General features: G+C 43.4%; 1 protein-coding gene across 1 annotated transcript in view; it reads right to left on the bottom strand.

Annotated features, from left to right (window-relative positions):
* LOC126983517 (receptor-type tyrosine-protein phosphatase F-like) overlaps window positions 1–18,664 on the bottom strand; it is a gene marked incomplete at its 5' end in the record, with an annotated part of 153,876 nt that overhangs the window by 119,346 nt on the left and 15,866 nt on the right. The window contains 5 exon segments of the mRNA XM_050836274.1: window positions 1,619–1,808; window positions 3,333–3,436; window positions 4,426–4,551; window positions 8,945–9,175; window positions 9,298–9,429. Of these exon segments, the coding sequence (XP_050692231.1) occupies window positions 1,619–1,808; window positions 3,333–3,436; window positions 4,426–4,551; window positions 8,945–9,175; window positions 9,298–9,429 (783 nt within the window).

Raw genomic sequence — 18,664 nt, 5'->3', positions numbered from 1 at the left:
GTATCGCATTTGGTAGTCGGCAGCACCTCCATGAGTACTAACAGATCAGTCTCCGATATCAACCCTTATGTATTGTATGAGCAAAGCCCCCACACGCCAAACCCTGGGACTCCTCCTGGCAAGTCTCCATGCAGGCTCCCATGGCAGGATCTATCGGCCTGCTCAAGCCACGAACTCTGGGGCCGTACCTTGCGCCTCCTTCACTCGGTGGTGTTTAAAGAAATAATCCGGTGAGCTGGGTCGGCTTATGGGTATAGCGTGCCACATGCCCGTATAGCCAGAGTTGGCGCTCACGGACTATGCAGTCTTACGGAGTAATCGCTGATTTCTCACAAAGTTATTCCAGCGATATCCCATGATTCTATGTAGGCACTTATTATCAAATCAATCAATCCACCGATTCAAGCCGTAGTTCTGCGGCCATGCCTCACAACCAGCAGAAGCGACTTGAAGATTCGAATCTTTCTTTCTACACAGGCATCGACAACGCCATATATTCATGGTAAGCGAGTCCATAACACCGAGGGCCAAGCCAATCCGCCATAAGATTTCCTGACGAGTCCCGCCGTTGTTATGAACTAAGTAAGGTATGTGAACTTTTCCAAAAAAACAATGTCCTCGTAAAACACATGAACTGACTGTACGTTTTCATCTAGCAAGCCTCCAAACACCTGTACCTTGGTCTTGCCCCAGGAGACCTAACGTCCCAAGTGCTTAGCCTACTCGCCTAGTGCCTCGAGAGCCATCACCAAAACCTCCAGTGACTCCGCCAGGATTACTGCATCATTAGCAAAAAGAAGGTCAGTGACCGGTATTGCCAATGGATGCTCCACAATGACTGGTCCACAACTCTTCCCAGTACCCAGTCCATACAAGTGTTGAAAAACGATGGGGCAAAGTCACAGTCTTGTCTCGCTCCAGCGTTCACGGAAAAGTTTTATTGACCTTTTATTGTTTGTTTTTTATCATTTTTTAACTTTTAATTGGTTTTATATAGTTTTATAATATAACTGATTTTGTATTATATTCGGCGCCACATGACCCCGCCAGGCACAGAACGCCCCAATAACCAATCAATCAAGCACTTGCTGCCCTGTAGCGGGCTGCGGCCGACCACCAGGCCTCACCCTGAAAGCCAACGGGCGCCACATGCGGAACGTAAAAGAGGTGGGTATTACATGGAGCGCTGGGAGCGAGAATCATTGATTAAAAACAGACAAAAGCGAGGACATTTAATGGCGGTGAGGAATAATTAACAGACTTGGGCAGGTCTCATCTTGCCTGAAAGCTAATAACAAATGGAGATCCAAACTATCAGAGTGTCATCCCAGGAACTGCTTAAGTCAAGGCAAAAAGATAATTCAGTAGAGATGAAATGAGAACCCTTGCTGGGGCAGGCAGGATGAAGTACACACTCGTCAGACTTATTGATAAGAGACACTGGGAAACGTCTTTATCCACGGTGGAATTGGACTATTATTGATGATGATGATGATGATGATGATCCAAGCATAGTTTCCTCTATTTTCACATAATAATAATAATGCTCCAAAGAATTATTTCCTAATATTTTCCATGAAAGTATAACTGCATGACCACCTTATTCCCTTGATCGTACCTTCTTGGAGAGTACCGACGGTGCGGCAGTCCGGGGCGCCTAGGCCGGCAACGGTGCTGGCCGCTACACACACGTTGTACGCCGTGTAGGGCGGGAGGGATTGGGCCTTGAAGGTGAGATTGGCGACGGGCTGGAAATGTAGACGAGGCTTCGTGGCCTTGGTAGGTGGGCAGCCGCGCTGGCGTAACAGCTGTTGAATAAAAAGGAAACAGTTTGATAGTGATGCAATCAACATTGAAAACCAATGATCGATGTCATCAATGTATTGGTTTGCGACGCGTTACCTTCAGCGGGGGGTTCCACACTCCGTGTAAGTAGTAGGAGGCAGCACTGTGCCCTGCGGTGCCTCGGCGCGAGGGAGACGGAAGTGTAATACGGACAACCCGATTCGTCCACTTTGTGCCTCGTCCGTATATATGCGGAGCGCAGTTTAAAGACCGCATCGCAATAAGCAGTGTGGCCAGCGCTCCCAAACTTGCTTAGCTTGTAGGCCTGCCTTTGTTTTGCCGAACCTACCCCCCTCATCCCCCCTTCGACCCAAGCCACGCTCCCGGCACACCGAGCCAGTCGACCTCTGCTGACTGTCTTTTGGGAACGTTGTCGCGCGTGCTATTTACATAGAGTTCCCTAAATAGTGTTGTAATTCATACATATATGTAAGTGTGCACAACAGTAATAAAAGTTATAAATATACTAATATTATAGACTAAAAGATTGATGTAAATATTATTAGTTCTACAAAACAACAAGTATGTGTCACTGTTTGAATGTAATCTATGCCACTGTGCCACCTTCTATATGCGTCATATGCATGGCTCCCCTCGCGCACGTGCGTAAATATACTCAAAACCTCATATTATGCTTCATACGAGAGCACGTGCGCCAAAAAACTACATCACTATAACTCGCACGGCATCTTTCAAAAACAACAAGTCGACGGTTCGGGCGCAGTGACTGTCACCCTCGATATCGTAACTGCATAAGCCATTCTGTCATGGAAAACGTCAACTTAAGTACCCAAAATGCACATGCCTACTGTTTTTATGCCATAAAATAGTGACCAAACATAAGGAAAAAAAATCGAGAATTCCCCGACGCCAGTTGGTTGGCAGGCGTCATTGAGTTGCCCTGACAGGGTTTAATCACTCGGCCGGTCAGATACCTCGAGCTGACTGACTTCACTCGCCATTTCGTCATGTTTATACAAATGATGAGCAGAACATGGGGCTGCCAGCTCTACGAGAAAGTGGCTTGTATTATTTTGCAAGAAAAAATACACTTCCTATAGTACAAAGTGGACAATATTTTTTTCTGACATTTCTATACTAAATCGTATTTTATAATATAGAAACATCGTGGTCCCTCGCACCGCTTTTAGAGAAGCAAATGAGAGGTAGTGAGTCCCCGGCCCCTTCACGCCGAGGGACGGGTGCAGTGCTGCCCTAGAAGGTCTCCCATTTGTCACTGGTGTTGCAGTCACTCATGTTCATGAAATGATTCATAAAAAGTTTCTTCCCCGAAATAAAACAAAAAATAGGTGACAGCGCCTTCCCATGACAACTTATATATGTAATTCTTTCTTACTCTTGCTTGCTTCCAAGAGAACGTGAGAGCCAAGAACTAGTGGACGGCCGAGAAGTAGATGCAAAAAAGACGCAGGAAAAGACTCGCTGCAGGAGGAAAGACTATTACACCTGTAAGAGGGAATACCAACCTGCTGGGAGACGAAGTAGCGAGCCTGGGAGTCTGGGCCGGCGTTCCAAGAGGCCTCATAGCCCCGGTGAAGTGGGGTGAGCACAAGGCCTGGGCGGGGAGGACCTGTCCCATCGCAATAGGAGAGAGAAAAATATGAGGGGAGGTGACCCAGGAAGGATGAAGAACACGGATATGTGATCTAAAAAATCCAGCAAGAACAAAAATTCTCAGCAGCAATGACAAACACCATCTTTATTAACTGGTAACCCAAACGTTTCGACATGACAGAGTGTTATTAAGTGTTATTATATATAAAGTCACTTAGTCCCTCACTTAATAACACTCTGTCCGCAGTTTCCCTAAATGTTGCTTAATTTGTTCTCAGTTTTCTTCCCTATTATAGCGTTATCTTACATTACATTTTCTTAATTTCTAAACATTGTCATTATTTACACTTCATAAATCAATGTTCCCTCAATGTCCCCCTGACTTAATTGTTTTAGTTACTTTCATTATAGGGTATTTTTAAGCTTATTTTTATATTGTTTTAGTCACTTTGCTGAAAATTGTTCATGTTTTAGACCACTGAAGATGACATCCTGATGTCGAAACGTTTGGGTTACCAGTTAATAAAGATGGTGTTTGTGACCACGCTCGTTATACTCTTCCTGCTGAGGCTGAGGCTCCCTAAGCACACACCCCTTTCTGATGAAGCAATGCCAAAGATCTAGGGCGGTGGTTCTTAACCTTTTTTCAGTCACGGACCCTTTAAGAATGTGATGACAGCTATGGACCCCTCCCCAGAAATGTTCTCATAAAAGTCATAAAAAACAACTTTGCATTCAGTGAATATATGTACTTTATTTTATTGACTAATATAATTATGATTGCCTCATAAATGTAGGCAGAGAGAGAGAGAGAGAGAGAGAGAGAGAGAGAGAGAGAGAGAGAGAGAGAGAGATATGAAGTGTGTTCCTGGGCGCCCACACACAAAACACGCCAATGGAATGGAACGCTGAACTTTTTTTACTCCTGGACCAGCCATGTTTGACGTTAATGCAGCGTCGACAAGGCGCTAAGCAAAGCAACATGACTGAGCCAGTGGGTCGCACCTTCCTTGCAGGAGTGGCCGCGCCGGCACCCCCGCGTGCAGGTGCCGGAGTAGGGGTCGCAGGCGTCGTCCTGGCAGCCGTCACACCGCTGCTCGCAGTTCGCGCCGTACCGGCCTTCGGGGCAGCCTGCAACGCCACCATCACAACACTCACACTTCAGGCGGCAAAGCACCACTGGTTTATCATCACTAATTATTTTGGTAATGTAGCTATTCTGTTATGCTTTTTTATATATTTATTATTACCAAAAACATTAATGATAACTAACAATTTATTAATGACAATAAGAAGAAAAACAGTAATAGTAAAAGTAATAATGATAACAATAATAAGAATAAGAATAATAACAATAACAATAATAATAATAATAATAATAATAATAATAATAATAATAATAATAATAATAATAATAATAATAATAATAAATAGTTATAGTAGTAGTAGTAGTAGTAGTAGTAGTAGTAGTAGTAGTAGTAGTAGTTGTTGTAGTAGTAATAATAATAATAATAACAATAATAATAATAATAATAATAATAATAATAATAATAATAATAATAATAATAATAATAATAATAATAATAATAACAATAATAACAGTAACAATAACAATAACAATAATAATAATAATAATAATAATAATAATAATAATAATAATAATAATAATAATAATAGTAATAATAGTAATAATAATAATTATTATTATTATAGTAGTAGTAGTAGTAGCAGTAGTAATAATAACAATAACAATAACAATAACAACAATAATAATAATAATAATAATAATAATAATAATAATAATAATAATAATAATAATAATAATAATAATAATAATAATAATAACAATTATAATAGTGATAGTGATAATAATAAGCATTACTGAGCCTACCAGAGGAGATAACATATTAGACTTAGTCCTAACCAATAATGGGAACTTGCTACGTGAGTTGGAGGTGGGCGGAGAGTTAGGAAATAGTGATCACAGAACGGTTCGTTTTAGCTTAGACTGGAGGGTAACCCGCGAACCAAACCCAGTGTTAGTGCCAGATTTTAGAAGAGCAAACTACGAGGGGCTTCGAAGACATCTTGATGGGGTTAACTGGGATAATTTAGGGATTCATGAGGGCCAGACCTGCGGATTGGAGAGCCAGGAGAACCAGGTAGAAATGTCTTACAATAATTTAGTTAGAGTAATAGTAGAGGGGCAAGAACAGCATATACCACAGCGAACACTTAGAAAAGAAAACAATGACCCTAAGTGGATGACTCGTGGACTAAAACACGAGATTGGGTTAAAGAAGGGAATTTATCAGAAAATAAAGAATGGGGAAACACATCTCAGGGGCCGGTACGTCGAACTATCTAGATTAGTTAAGAAAAACACCAGGATAGCAAAAAAGAACTATGAGATCAAAGTAGCAAATGAGGCGAAAAGTAATCCTAAGGGCTTCTTTCAGATGTATAGAACAAAAACACGGGAGAAAATTGGACCGCTGAAAACAAACACAGGGGAGCTAGTAAAAAAATTACGAAAATATGAGCACATTGTTGAATGACTACTTCCTTTCAGTATTCACACAGGAGGATCGAACGACTATACCGGAAAGAGTTCAGGTGTACGAGGGCGGGGATGGCGATAAATTGAGGGATATAATCATTACCAGGCAAGTAGTTCAGGATGAGATAGATAAGCTTAAGAAGAACAAGTCGCCAGGTCCTGACGGGATATTTCCGAGGGTATTAAAGGAGTTAGGTGATGTAATCAGTGACCCACTAACCGACATCTTTAAGATGTCGGTAAATACTGGCTATGTGCCGAGCCTATGGAAAGTAGCTAATGTGACGCCGATTTTTAAAAAGGGGGACAGGTCAGTTGCTTCAAACTATCGCCCAATTAGCTTAACATCGGTTATAGGGAAGATGCTGGAGTCCATAATAGCCAGGAACATTCGGGAGCATTTAGAGAAACATAGCTTAATTCACGACTCGCAGCATGGGTTCACAAAAGGTAGGTCATGCCTCACCAATCTCTTGTCCTTCTACAATAAAGTATTTGAGGCGGTTGACAGAGATGAAAATTATGATGTAATCTATCTTGATTTTAGTAAAGCGTTTGACAAAGTTCCTCACCAACGACTGTTGCTTAAATTACAGGCTCACGGAGTAGAGGGTAAAGTTTTGAACTGGGTCAAGGCGTGGCTTAGCAATAGGAAGCAAAGAGTGCAAATCAATGGTAAAAGATCTGACTGGGGATGTGTTACGAGTGGGGTCCCACAAGGTTCGGTATTAGGTCCACTTTTGTTTATTATTTATATCAATGACTTAGATACAGGAATTAGTAGTGATGTTAGTAAATTTGCAGATGATACCAAGATCGGTAGAGTAATTGAGTCGGATCAGGACGCTAGTATTCTCCAAGGTGAACTCAACAGATTATATGACTGGGCGGATAAATGGCAGATGGAGTTCAATGTAGGGAAGTGCAGTATTCTGAGTGTAGGTAGGAACAACCCCTCACATAACTATTGCTTAAATGACACTCTCATAAGTAGGTCTGGGTGCGAGAGGGATTTAGGGGTCTTAGTGAGCTCTGATCTCCGTCCAAGGGCACAATGCATTCAAGCTAGAAATCGAGCTAATAGGGTACTGGGATTTATTTCAACAGAAGCCCCGAAGTCTTCCTCAAACTATATTTAGCATTAGTTAGACCTCATCTAGACTATGCGGTTTAGTTCTGGTCACCTTACTATAGAATGGATATCAAAATGTTAGAATCGGTGCAGAGGAGAATGACTAAGATGATTCAGGGGTTGAGAAACTTGCCATACGAGGGAAGACTCAAACAGTTAAACTTGCATTCTCTAGAAAGGCGAAGGGTGCGTGGAGACATGATCGAGGTTTATAAATGGATGAAGGGCTTTAATAAGGGAGACATTCATAAGGTTTTGTTGGTAAGAGAACCGGGTAGGACACGAAGTAACGGGTTTAAACTGGATAAATTCAGATTCAACAGGGACATAGGCAAAAATTGGTTTACTAACAGGGTGGTGGATGAGTGGAATAGGCTTAGCAGTCATGTGGTGAGTGCCAATACAATTGTCACATTCAAAAATAGACTAGATAAATTCATGGACAGCGATATTAGGTGGGGTTAGATACACGGGAGCTTAGGGTCAAAGGAGCTGCCTCGTACAGGCCTACCGGCCTCTTGCAGACTCCTGCGTTCTTATGTTCTTATGTTCTTATATAGTAATAATGATAATAATAATAATAATAAGAAGAAGAAGAAGAAGAAGAAGAAGAAGAAGAAGAAGAAGAAGAAGAAGAAGAACAACAACACTAATACTAATACTAAAACTAATAACAATAACAATAATAATAATAATAATAATAATAATAATAACAATAATAATAATAATAATAATAATGATAATAATTATTGTTATTATTATTATTATTAACATAATAATGATAATGATAATAATAAGTATTATAGTAATAATAATTATAATACTACTAATAATACTAATAATAATAATGATAATAGCAATAACAATAATAATAATAATAATAATAATAATAATAATAATAATAATAATAATAATAATAATAATAATAATAATAACAATAATAGTGATAATAATACTTAAAATAAAGATAATAAAATATTAATAATAATGATGATAGTAAGAAGTGTTAATAGCACAAAAACTGTGCTAGCTCGGCGTCGCATGACCCTCCAACACACCCCCAACAATTTAAATTATGCAACTTGGGGTCTAAATGGAAAATGCTGAAAAAGTAAAGATGGCGCCACTATAAACATTTGCCTGCGCCACAACGGGGTGGGGCCGACCATCAGGCCCTACTATGAAGGCCTACCGGCGCCACAGGCCAGGACGTAAAAAAAAAATTAAAAAAATAAAAACAGTGCCATGTTGTAGGGTTCATCAGGGCTAACAAATGTTATTATACAATGTCATGTCTACAATGCATGGGTAAGCCAGGAAAACAACTTGAAGAAAACAACAACAAGAAGATGGACAATCTGTTGATCGGCGTCTGCGACCCCGATAATAATAATGTACCGCGGCAGGACTGGAACCACAGGAGTGTTGCACGCCGCCCCCTCGCTGCACGCAGGCACGGGTGAGCACCTCACTTTAAACCTCCGCACAGCGAGGGGCGCGGCGTGCCCACTCCAGTGGTTCCTGTCCTGGCCGGGTATACTCAACCTGTCTTTCTTTGGCCAATAATAATAATGATAATTATAATAATAATAATAATAATAATAATAATAATAATAATAATAATAATAATAATAATAATAATAATAATAATAATAATAATAATAATAATATCAATAAAAATCATTATATTGTTATTAATGATATATAAAAATATATAATAAAATTACACACACTCACACACGCCCTCACACACACACACACACACACACACACACACACACACACACACACACACACACACCACACACACACACACACACACGCACACTCACTTTGCGTGCATGTAGCTCCAGGCTCAGTAGGATGTTTAAATCCAGCGGCACATGAACAGCCGTATGGAGGAGGCAGACACATGGTGAAACCTTTACACCTTCCGTCATCTTCCTCAATCTCCTCCGCCTCACTGTTTCTCCGCCCCTCTGTCCTCTGCGGGGCAAGTGAGGCAACGCTTCCTCCACGGCACTCAAACTGGCACTTATTTCCAAAGAATCCCGGTGGACAGGCTGGCAAAATAAGAATGAAAGAAAGGCGCTGATACAGTCTCTCTCTCTCTGACCCAAGTACGTGGGTGATCAGGGTATAAGAACGGGTCACATACTCTAAGGCACATCCTTTCTTCCCTTACCATACTGACAACGTTCCCCGATGAACCCTGGCGCACAAACGCAGGCACCCCGCCGATCGTGGCACTGCCCGCCGTTCAGGCATGACGGGCACCGTCCGGCGCAATCAACGCCGAAGAAACCTTTCCTGCACCCTGCATGAGAAAAAGTGAGCAGGAAAAAACATGAATGAATGTGCCCCAATACCTGAAATAAGAAAAATAAAAAAAATGTAAGTCTATATAAGAAATGGTTGAGATGAAATGTTCAAGGAACTGAAAATTCTTCAATCAGTGGGGGCCTACGCCGGGGAGCGCCGCACCCACCCTACGACGCGAGGTCCGGGGGTCCTTTCGGGCAAGTCTCCATCCCGTCCCGAGTTCCTCCCGACAGGATCTATCGACTTGCTCAAGCCACGAACTCTGTGTGGGTCCCCGTGGCCTCCTCCACTCAGGGTTGTCCCTTACAGAGACAACCCGATGAGCAGGTCGGCTTCTTGGTAACGTGCCACGTGCCTGTATAGCCAGAGTTGACTATGCAGGTAATAGGCCTTGAATCAGTCTCACGGAGTAGTCGATGGACACAGGAACAGCCGAGCTGCGTTCAGCAATAAACAAAACGAAAAACACATCGCCCGTACAAAGCAAGGCTGATGATGATGATGATGATGAGTGAGTGAGTGAGAGGGGTGGAGTGTAGATGTGTCGGCGTGAGCTCCTCCGAACTGCTGAGTCGACAATGTCAGGAAGAACAAGAAGCTTGAGAGGTTTGTGTTGCGTCTATGAAGATTTTACACGCGAGAAGTGGTGGACTGAATGCTGTTTGTGTCCTAAGTGGTGCCATAAGCAGGTCTGGGTGCGAGAGGGATTTAGGGGTCTTAGTGAGCTCTGATCTCCGTCCAAGGGCACAATGCATTCAAGCTAGAAATCGAGCGAATAGGGTACTGGGATTTATTTCAAGGAGCGTAAGCAACAGAAGCGCCGAAGTCTTCCTTAAACTATATTTAGCATTAGTTAGACCTCATCATGACTATGCGGTTCAGTTCTGGTCACCTTACTATAGAATGGATATCAAAATGTTAGAATCGGTGCAGAGGAGGATGACTAAGATGATTCAGTGGTTGAGAAACTTGCCATACGAGGAAAGACTCAAACAGTTAAACTTGCATTCTCTAGAAAGGCGAAGGGTGCGTGGAGACATGATCGAGGTTTATAAATGGATGAAGGGCTTTAATAAGGGAGAAATTCATAAGGTTTTGTTGGTAAGAGAACCGGGTAGGCCACGAAGTAATGGGTTTAAACTGGATAAATTCAGATTCAACAGGGACACAGGCAAAAATTGGTTTACAAACAGGGTGGTGGATGAGTGGAATAGGCTTAGCAGTCACGTGGTGAGTGCCAATACAATTGTCACATTCAAAAATAGATTAGATAAATTCATGGACAGCGATATTAGGTGGGGTTAGATACACTGGAGCTTAGGGTCAAAGGAGCTGCCTCGTACAGGTCTACCGGCCTCTTGCAGACTCCTGCGTTCTTATGTTATGTTCTTATGTAAGTGAAATGTGGTAATTTTACTGGAGTTAAGTATGATAATATAACTAAAAATATATTGGATTTGCACTTCACGTCTTCATAAAGTGTCTCTCGCTACTAACATTGTTGAAAAATTGGATGAATTCAAGCAAGAATTATCTGTGGTTAAGGGAACGTCGCGCCCCAATACACGTAGAATTATGACATCTGGGCGATTTTCTGTGAAACACACGAAGAGCATCTATATACTACTCCCAACACTGTCACAATGTTTTACAATTGTATTTGCTATATAATATTTTTTGGGAATAAATTAGATAAAATATTGGCAACATCTGGCAACCTCATACGCATGCATAACACTTGTTTATGATGTAATACGGGTAAATATATAGATATTTTTGGTAAAGATTCGTTTTAGTACCGTGCCAGTATTTCATTACCTACCTTATGAAACATCACTAGCTCTTCATATATCTTTTCTACAATCGTTCAACAATCATGGAAACGCTTTCAAAATCCAATTCAAGGACTATTTATTGTTGAAAATAGTGGGTAACATTCACGAAAGCGCAGCCTCCTCTGGCGGCGGTGCAGCCGGTGTTGCGAAAAATACCTCCTCACAGAAATAATTCGCATATACATGTGGGGGTGGGGGTCCAGCACCTTCTGGTTAGAAGGGGGGGTCGAGGAGGGCGAAGCCCTCCCGTTAGCAGGCCGTAAAGTTCGGTTGGAGTAGTTTAAATATAGCTCCACCACCGTAAACCCTCTGCGAGCTATTTTGCGGCCGCGGCGGCGGCACCGTCGCCGCGGCCGTCGCCAAAATAAGCTACGCTTTCGTAAACATTATCCCCTATTTTCAACAATAAATAGTCCTTGAATTGGAGTTTGAAAGCGTTTCCATGACTGTTGAAGGTTTGTAGAAAAGATATATGAAGAGCTAGTGATGTTTCATTAGGTAGGTAATGAAATACTGGCACGGTACTAAAACGAATCCTTACCAATACCGATTTTTTATTTTATTTCATTGGATAAAATAACATTGCTGGAGGTTTTCGGCATCTTTTCGATGAGGTTATAGCTATAGCCTCCCTTCCCTTTGTTTCAGGCCTCAGTGACACACAGAGAGCGGGTTACACTTTCATTCTGGTCTCCTCATACTTCATCATTTACCTTGCTTTTCTGCATCATGGGTGGCGTCAAGAAAGGCAAGAGGGCACTACGTAAAAGAGAAGGCCCGCGCTGCTCTGAAGACTTTATGACTATAACGCAGGTTACAAAGTTGGAAACATTCAGCCACTGCTTGGATTGCCAACTACATATATAGGAAAAGTTGCCCTCGACAGAGAAGATAGAAAACAGGAGAGTGTGGGAGGGCAAAAACAACGTAAGAGAGTGAAGGGAGACTCAAAATAATATGTAGCTGGGGAGTTTTAACTTTAAATGGACGGCCTTTTAATGCCGGCGAACTTTAAATGTCCATTTACTGAAAACTTACTTTTTCATACTTTGCCGCAACATAACTCTGCTTAGAATTAACGGATTTTAATGATTCTTTTTGCACTTTAAAGTATATTTTGAGGTCTTTTTCTTCCAAAGCCAAATAAAAGGAACATTCATTTATAATATTTTTATCATTTTCCTCAATAATTTTGAGGCATTTTAATATGTACACAACTCAAAAAACTATCGTCACAGTGAGGTCCGCTGAATTTCACACTGAGCAACCCGGTAATCTCGGCAGGGTTGGTAAGAGCGCGATCACCCCCACCTCTGCTGTGGGGAGCAGGACGGGACCCCGTAAAGCCCCAAATACACTGCCGAATTTTGGCCACGAACTTGTCGCCGAATCAGTTTGTGAAAAAATTCGGCGACCGGTTCGCCGACATGACCAAGATTCTTACAGTTCGTGACCATTCGGCGACATGTCGGCGAATGCTCAAGACAATGCGGGGACAATTCGGAGACATGTCGCCGACTATTCGGCGTCCATGTCGCCGAATTCAAAATCTGAAATTTTAACGTTTTTTTTTGTCGCGGAATAACTGGCGACAAGTCTCCGAATTGTCTTCGTATGTCCCCGACATGTCGCCGACACTTCGGGGGCATACGAAAACAATTCGGAGACTTGTCGCCAGTTATTCCGCGACAAAAGAAAACGTTAAAATTTCTCCGACAGTGCCAAGATATCTGACAGCTGATCATCTGATGCCCATGTGGCATATACAAGCACGGGAATCCGGGGTGCAACACACCCTGGATGTTGAAATGTGTAAGTCACAATACTCTTCACTCGTTAGGCCCCACTTGGAATACGCAGTTCAGTGCTGGTCCCCATACTACAGAAAAGACATCCTATAAAACTGGAGAAGGTGCAAAGGAGGATGACAAAACTAGTACCGGAACTGAGAGACGTGGAGTATGAAGTAAGGTATGAAAGATTAGGACTGACCACACTGGAAAAGAGAAGGCGCAGAGGAGATTTGATTGAAACTTATATAAAATCCTAAACGGGATTGAAAATATTGATAAAGACGTCTTCTTTGAATACAGTGAAGCAAGCACCAGATCCAACACACGCAAACTCAGGAAAAGACAACTTTGGAGAACCTTGAAGAGAGCAAACTCTTTCAGCACCAAAGTCGTTAACGACTGGAACTCCTTACCTGAGGATGTTGTAAATCCTCCGTCAATCAGTTCTTTTAAATCCAGACTGGATAATTGTTCATGAACATACTCAAACTAAACGTCTGCCAATTAATTAACCATAAAGAAAAGAGAAGGAGAAAAAGAAAAGGAAAAATTGGTAATAGTATCAGCGTAATTAAATGAAAACATTTTTGCGAAAATCCAAACTCAAGATGACTGAAAGATGGGAGCCATACAAGATGCAAGTCTTAACCTCCCGTGTAATTGAAATAGGCAAGCTTGAAATAGGTAAGAAAGAGTGTGTGTTGTGCGGGCAGAATAAACGAGAGGAGAGGGAAAAGTTGGCAGGTTGGGACAAGGGACTGTTAGCATCCCGGCTGCCGTTTTCTTCGCCGTGACGTTTGGCTGTACCTTAGTGTTAGGGACGAGGCTATTATTCGTGATTACCAAGTACTCAGGACGCAGACGAACCAGTCACTGTTCAAGATGACAGTACGTGGCAACAATCGTGCACCAGCTGCTTGTCATATAATATTTTCTCGTCTATTCAACCAGCACAATACAAGCTTGAGAAAAATAATGGGCCAAACTTTTACTAGTAGTTTATTACTCCAAGGCTGGAGATTCTCTTGCCACAAGCACATGAAGAATTTCCCATAGATAATCGAATAGAAATAATGATATATACGTAATAATAATAATAATAATAATAATAATAATAATAATAATAATAATAATAATAATAATAATAAACGGTTTATTCAAAGGGTGTGCAGCCAGAGGCTGAAAATTTACATGTTAACATGGATATATAAGTGTACATAAAATAAATATGAACTTAAATTGTACAATATAAATAAATCTAATATAGATGTGCATATAAATCGCTCTTATGGTTATTTGTTGTTTATTAAATTTACAATGATAGGGATGGGACTCTTCCTGTACCTTTCCGTCCTTGCACGGCTAGGTATCAGTAGGTTGCTGTGTCTGACGGCATGGCGAGAGGGAGGCGCAGTGTCTGGGAGCAGGTCACGGTGGCGCGGGTGAGTTAGCAGTTGTACCGCAAACGTTTGTAGGTGGTGCTGGTAGCGGTCTTGAAGCGTGGGCAGGTGTAGGGCGTCGAGGGCCTCGTCATTGGTGGATAAGACGGGCCCAGGATAAGCCTACACGCTCGCTTCTGCACCCTCTCCTGCATGCTGGCGGCGCTTGGTGGTGTTGAGGGATGGAAACCAGGCTGGGGAGGCGTAAGGGAGCTTGGGGAGGATGAAGGTGTTACAGACTCCCACCAGCTCACGCGTGGGAGTCCCCAGTGACTTCAACTGCCTCAGAAGGTAGAGTTGATTGGAGGCTGAAGCGATGGTGCGGCTGACATGCTCCTTCCAGGTCAAGCGGTTGTCAATGGTGACACCGAGAAGCTTGGTTGTCTCCACCACCTGGAGCGGAGTGCCGTTGATGGAGACTACAGGTGGAGGTGCGGCTGTTGTGGCGGTGGTGATGTGCATGAGGACTGTCTTGTTCTCGTTGACAGTCATCGTGTTTAGCCTCGTCCAGTCCTGAAGGTCGTCAAGTGTGTTGTGCAGGTGGCTGCAGCCAGGGTGTACATTGGCAATGGTGCTCCCCACCGTGGAGTCATCGACGTATTTCCAGCGCAAGGGAGTGTTGGTCATCGCGTCATTTATGAGTATCAAAAATGACAAAGGGCCGATTTTTGTGCCCTGGGGGACTCCGCAGGTGAGGGGCTTGTCACATATATTGTGTCAGATACACCTGCCCTTTATAGTTAATCAACGGAAATGTAAGGAAAAAATAAAAGTAAAAATATTGAGACACCCCTACAAAATTATGTTTTCACGTTTAGTTTCTCGGAAGCCCCATAGATGGCGCCACGAGCGGTCTCCAAGCTTTTACATTATATACTCATATACTCTAGAATCATTGGTTTAACTTGCCCCGCTGCCTCCCGTCCCTGCCCCTCTCTACCTCCCCTTCATTCCCCCCAATTCGCCACCCCCGCCGTAGTTACGTAGCCAGAAAACGGACCTAGCCATAACCCTGAATGAAATATACACACCCTACGCACTACTATTTGATCTGCAAAGATAAATCACCAAATGACTGTCCCTTATCCCTCTGCCTAGTCATAGACATTAGGATGAGTTGCACGATCTAGTCACGCAGGTAATGACAACGGGCCGGCAGATATTGTGGAGGTCACGGTGGCAACACTGGGTGATGGTTCACGCGTGCCTCAACTCGCTGGTTGGGAACGATGTTGTACGCTGACACAAGGACTTATGACCGCTAAGAATGTGATGACGTTACTTTGTGTGTGCTCTTAGAGTGTGGAACACGTAGGGAATGTCCTCACTAGGTAGACACTTGTAATGTAATGTTGATGGTGAGTATTACTGATAGGAGTTGAGCTCGAGTTTCGAATCCACCGGGTCAGCACGAATCCTTTGAGCCGCGGAGACTTGCGCGCCGGCGTCTCATCAGTACCGGCGGTTGATTCGCGCGTGCAGTACTGAAGTTGTGTGTTACTTACTAAGTGTGCAGTGTACGTAATGCAAAGACCGGCGCGGCGTGCTGATTGGTAAGTGTCAAGTGAATAGATAGATAGATAGATAGGTACACATTAATAGTTGTATAGACGGATAGTGGCGCCCGTGAGGTAGGAGGTAATAGCCCGGAGAAGATTGCATGATAGATAAAAGGTAATAGATAGATAGATAGATAGATACTCATTAATAGATTTATAGATAGAGATGTATTGTCCACGTACTACATGTATTTGGCCAGGTAATGTATCTATAAGGACATGGCTGCTTTGTATTCAGTATCTTCCACGAGTTCCTTCCCGTCAGCCCGCCCCTGTGTTTATGATTCGATATACTTAATTCTCTTCCTCTTACAGATGCTCACCGTTCCGTCGTGTCAGTGGCAAAGCGGAGACCATCAGGCAAGCTGTTGTGCCCACCCTTTATCGGAAGTCCTGGCGTGACAGGATGAGCCAGCCCAGCACGAGTACCACCACCAGCCCCGCCACGGAGGAAGAATGTAAATGATGAGCTGTTTTGTTTTATCGATTTACTTCTCTCTGCTCATGGCCTCTTTCTTGTTGCCATTTTCACTTGTGTTTTTACTGTGACTGCATCTACTGCCACTACGCCTGTTATTGTCTTCTACTACTACTACTACTACTACTACTACTACTACTACTACTACTGCTACTACTACTACTACTACTACTACTACTACTACTACTACTACTACTACTACTACTACTACTACTACTACTACTACTACTACTACTACTACTACTACTACTACTACTACTACTACTACTACTACTACTACTACTACTACTGCTACTACTACTACTACTACTACTACTACTACTACTACTACTACTACTACTACTACTACTACTACTACTACTACTACTACTACTACTACTACTACTACTACTACTACTACTACTACTACTGCTACTACTACTACTACTACTACTACTACTACTACTACAGCAACCATTCATGCCTAAATACCACACCACCGATCACTCGTATCAGTGAGATGTTTCTGCTCGTATACATACCACCTTGCTATTCATTTCCTTCTTCTATACGACTACTACGACCTCTACTACCATCACATAACTACCGTACTTAACAACCATCACTTTACTATCATCCTTACTTCACAACTACCAATCCTCTACTACTACTTTCCTTTACTACAATCACAGTATCACTACCACCACCTTTGCAATCCCAATCCCTTTGGTGCCCCCTCCTTAACGTTCCCTTAAATCACCACACAGTCCTTTCCACAGGGTATAGAAAAAAGAAAGGTAGGGCGGGCGAGGGGGGGGAGTGAGGTAGGGAAGCTAGTGGTATCAGAGAGGGTATCATAAACGCTCTAACACCATTACAAGTCTTCAGGCAGTTTCCAGCGCCATATAGAATCAATTGCAGCATATAAGGTTAAGAAACGCTTTAACTTGTACGTATAGCGGTGTAATGCTAGGCCTGTACGTTACCTTTAATTGAGCAAATGGGCCTACGTGAACAGCCGAGTTAAAGAAATACAGTAATGACCTAATGACCTTAAATTTGAACCGAATAATACTGAAAGGAAAAGGAGGCGGGGTAATAGAGTGGAGCGGGGAGCTGCGGGGAGCGGGCGACGACACACCCGGGGGTCGCTTAGTGAAGGGAGGGGCGAGGGGAGAGGAGGAGGGAGGGGAGGAAAGAAGAAAGGATATAAGGATAGGTGAAGAGAGGTGAGGTTAGGGGATGGAAAAAGACTTGTAGTATAAGAGGAGAGAGAAGGGGATGTGAGGGAAGCGAAGGGGAGGAAGGGGAAGGAGGGGAGGGGAGGGCAAGGGGATATGAGGGGAAGTGAGGCTCAGGGGAGGGAAAGTAAGGGGAAGGGAAAAAGAGGTGTAGTATAAGAGAAGAGAGAAAAGGGAGATAAGGGGAAGTGATGTTGTGGGGAGAAGTAACAGGGAGGGGAGGGGAAGGGAAAGAAGGTGTTGGATGAGCATTGAAAGAAGGGGAGATGAGGGGAAGACAGGCTGTGGGGAGGAGAACGACCGGGGCGGGGAGGGGAAGGGACAGGAGGCGTAGGATAAGTGTTGAGAGAAGGGAATATGAGGGGAGGGGAAGGGAGGGAGGAGGGGGAGGGGGAGGGAAGGAGGAAGGGGAAGATGGTTGTGTTATAAGAGGCGAGAGAAGGAGATGAAGGGAATTGAGGCTGTGGGGAGGAGAAGTAAGGGGAGGAGGGGAGGGAGGAGGGAGGGAGGAGGAGGAGGGAGGGAGGAGGGGAGGGAGGGAGGAGGGAGGGAGGGAGGGGAAGATGGCTGTGTTATAAGAGGCGGAGAAGGAGATGAAGGGAAGGAGGCTGTGGGGATAAGTAACAGGGAGGGGAGGGGAGGGAGGGAGGGGAGGAGGGAAGATGGTTGTGTTATAAGAGGCGAGAGAAGGAGATGAAGGGAAGGGAGGCTGTGGGGAGGAGAAATAACAGGGAGGAGGGGAGGGGAGGGGAGGGGAGGGGAGGGGAGGGGAAGATGGCTGTGTTATAAGAGGCGGGAGAAGGAGATGAAGGGAAGGGAGGCTGTGGGGAGAAGTAACAGGGAGGGGAGGGGAGGGGAGGGGAGGGGAGGGGAAGATGGCTGTGTTATAAGAGGCGGGAGAAGGAG

Source organism: Eriocheir sinensis, chromosome 54, assembly GCF_024679095.1.
Source record: "Eriocheir sinensis breed Jianghai 21 chromosome 54, ASM2467909v1, whole genome shotgun sequence".
Classification (NCBI taxonomy): domain Eukaryota; kingdom Metazoa; phylum Arthropoda; class Malacostraca; order Decapoda; family Varunidae; genus Eriocheir; species Eriocheir sinensis.
This window is presented reverse-complemented; position numbering and strand designations above follow the sequence as displayed.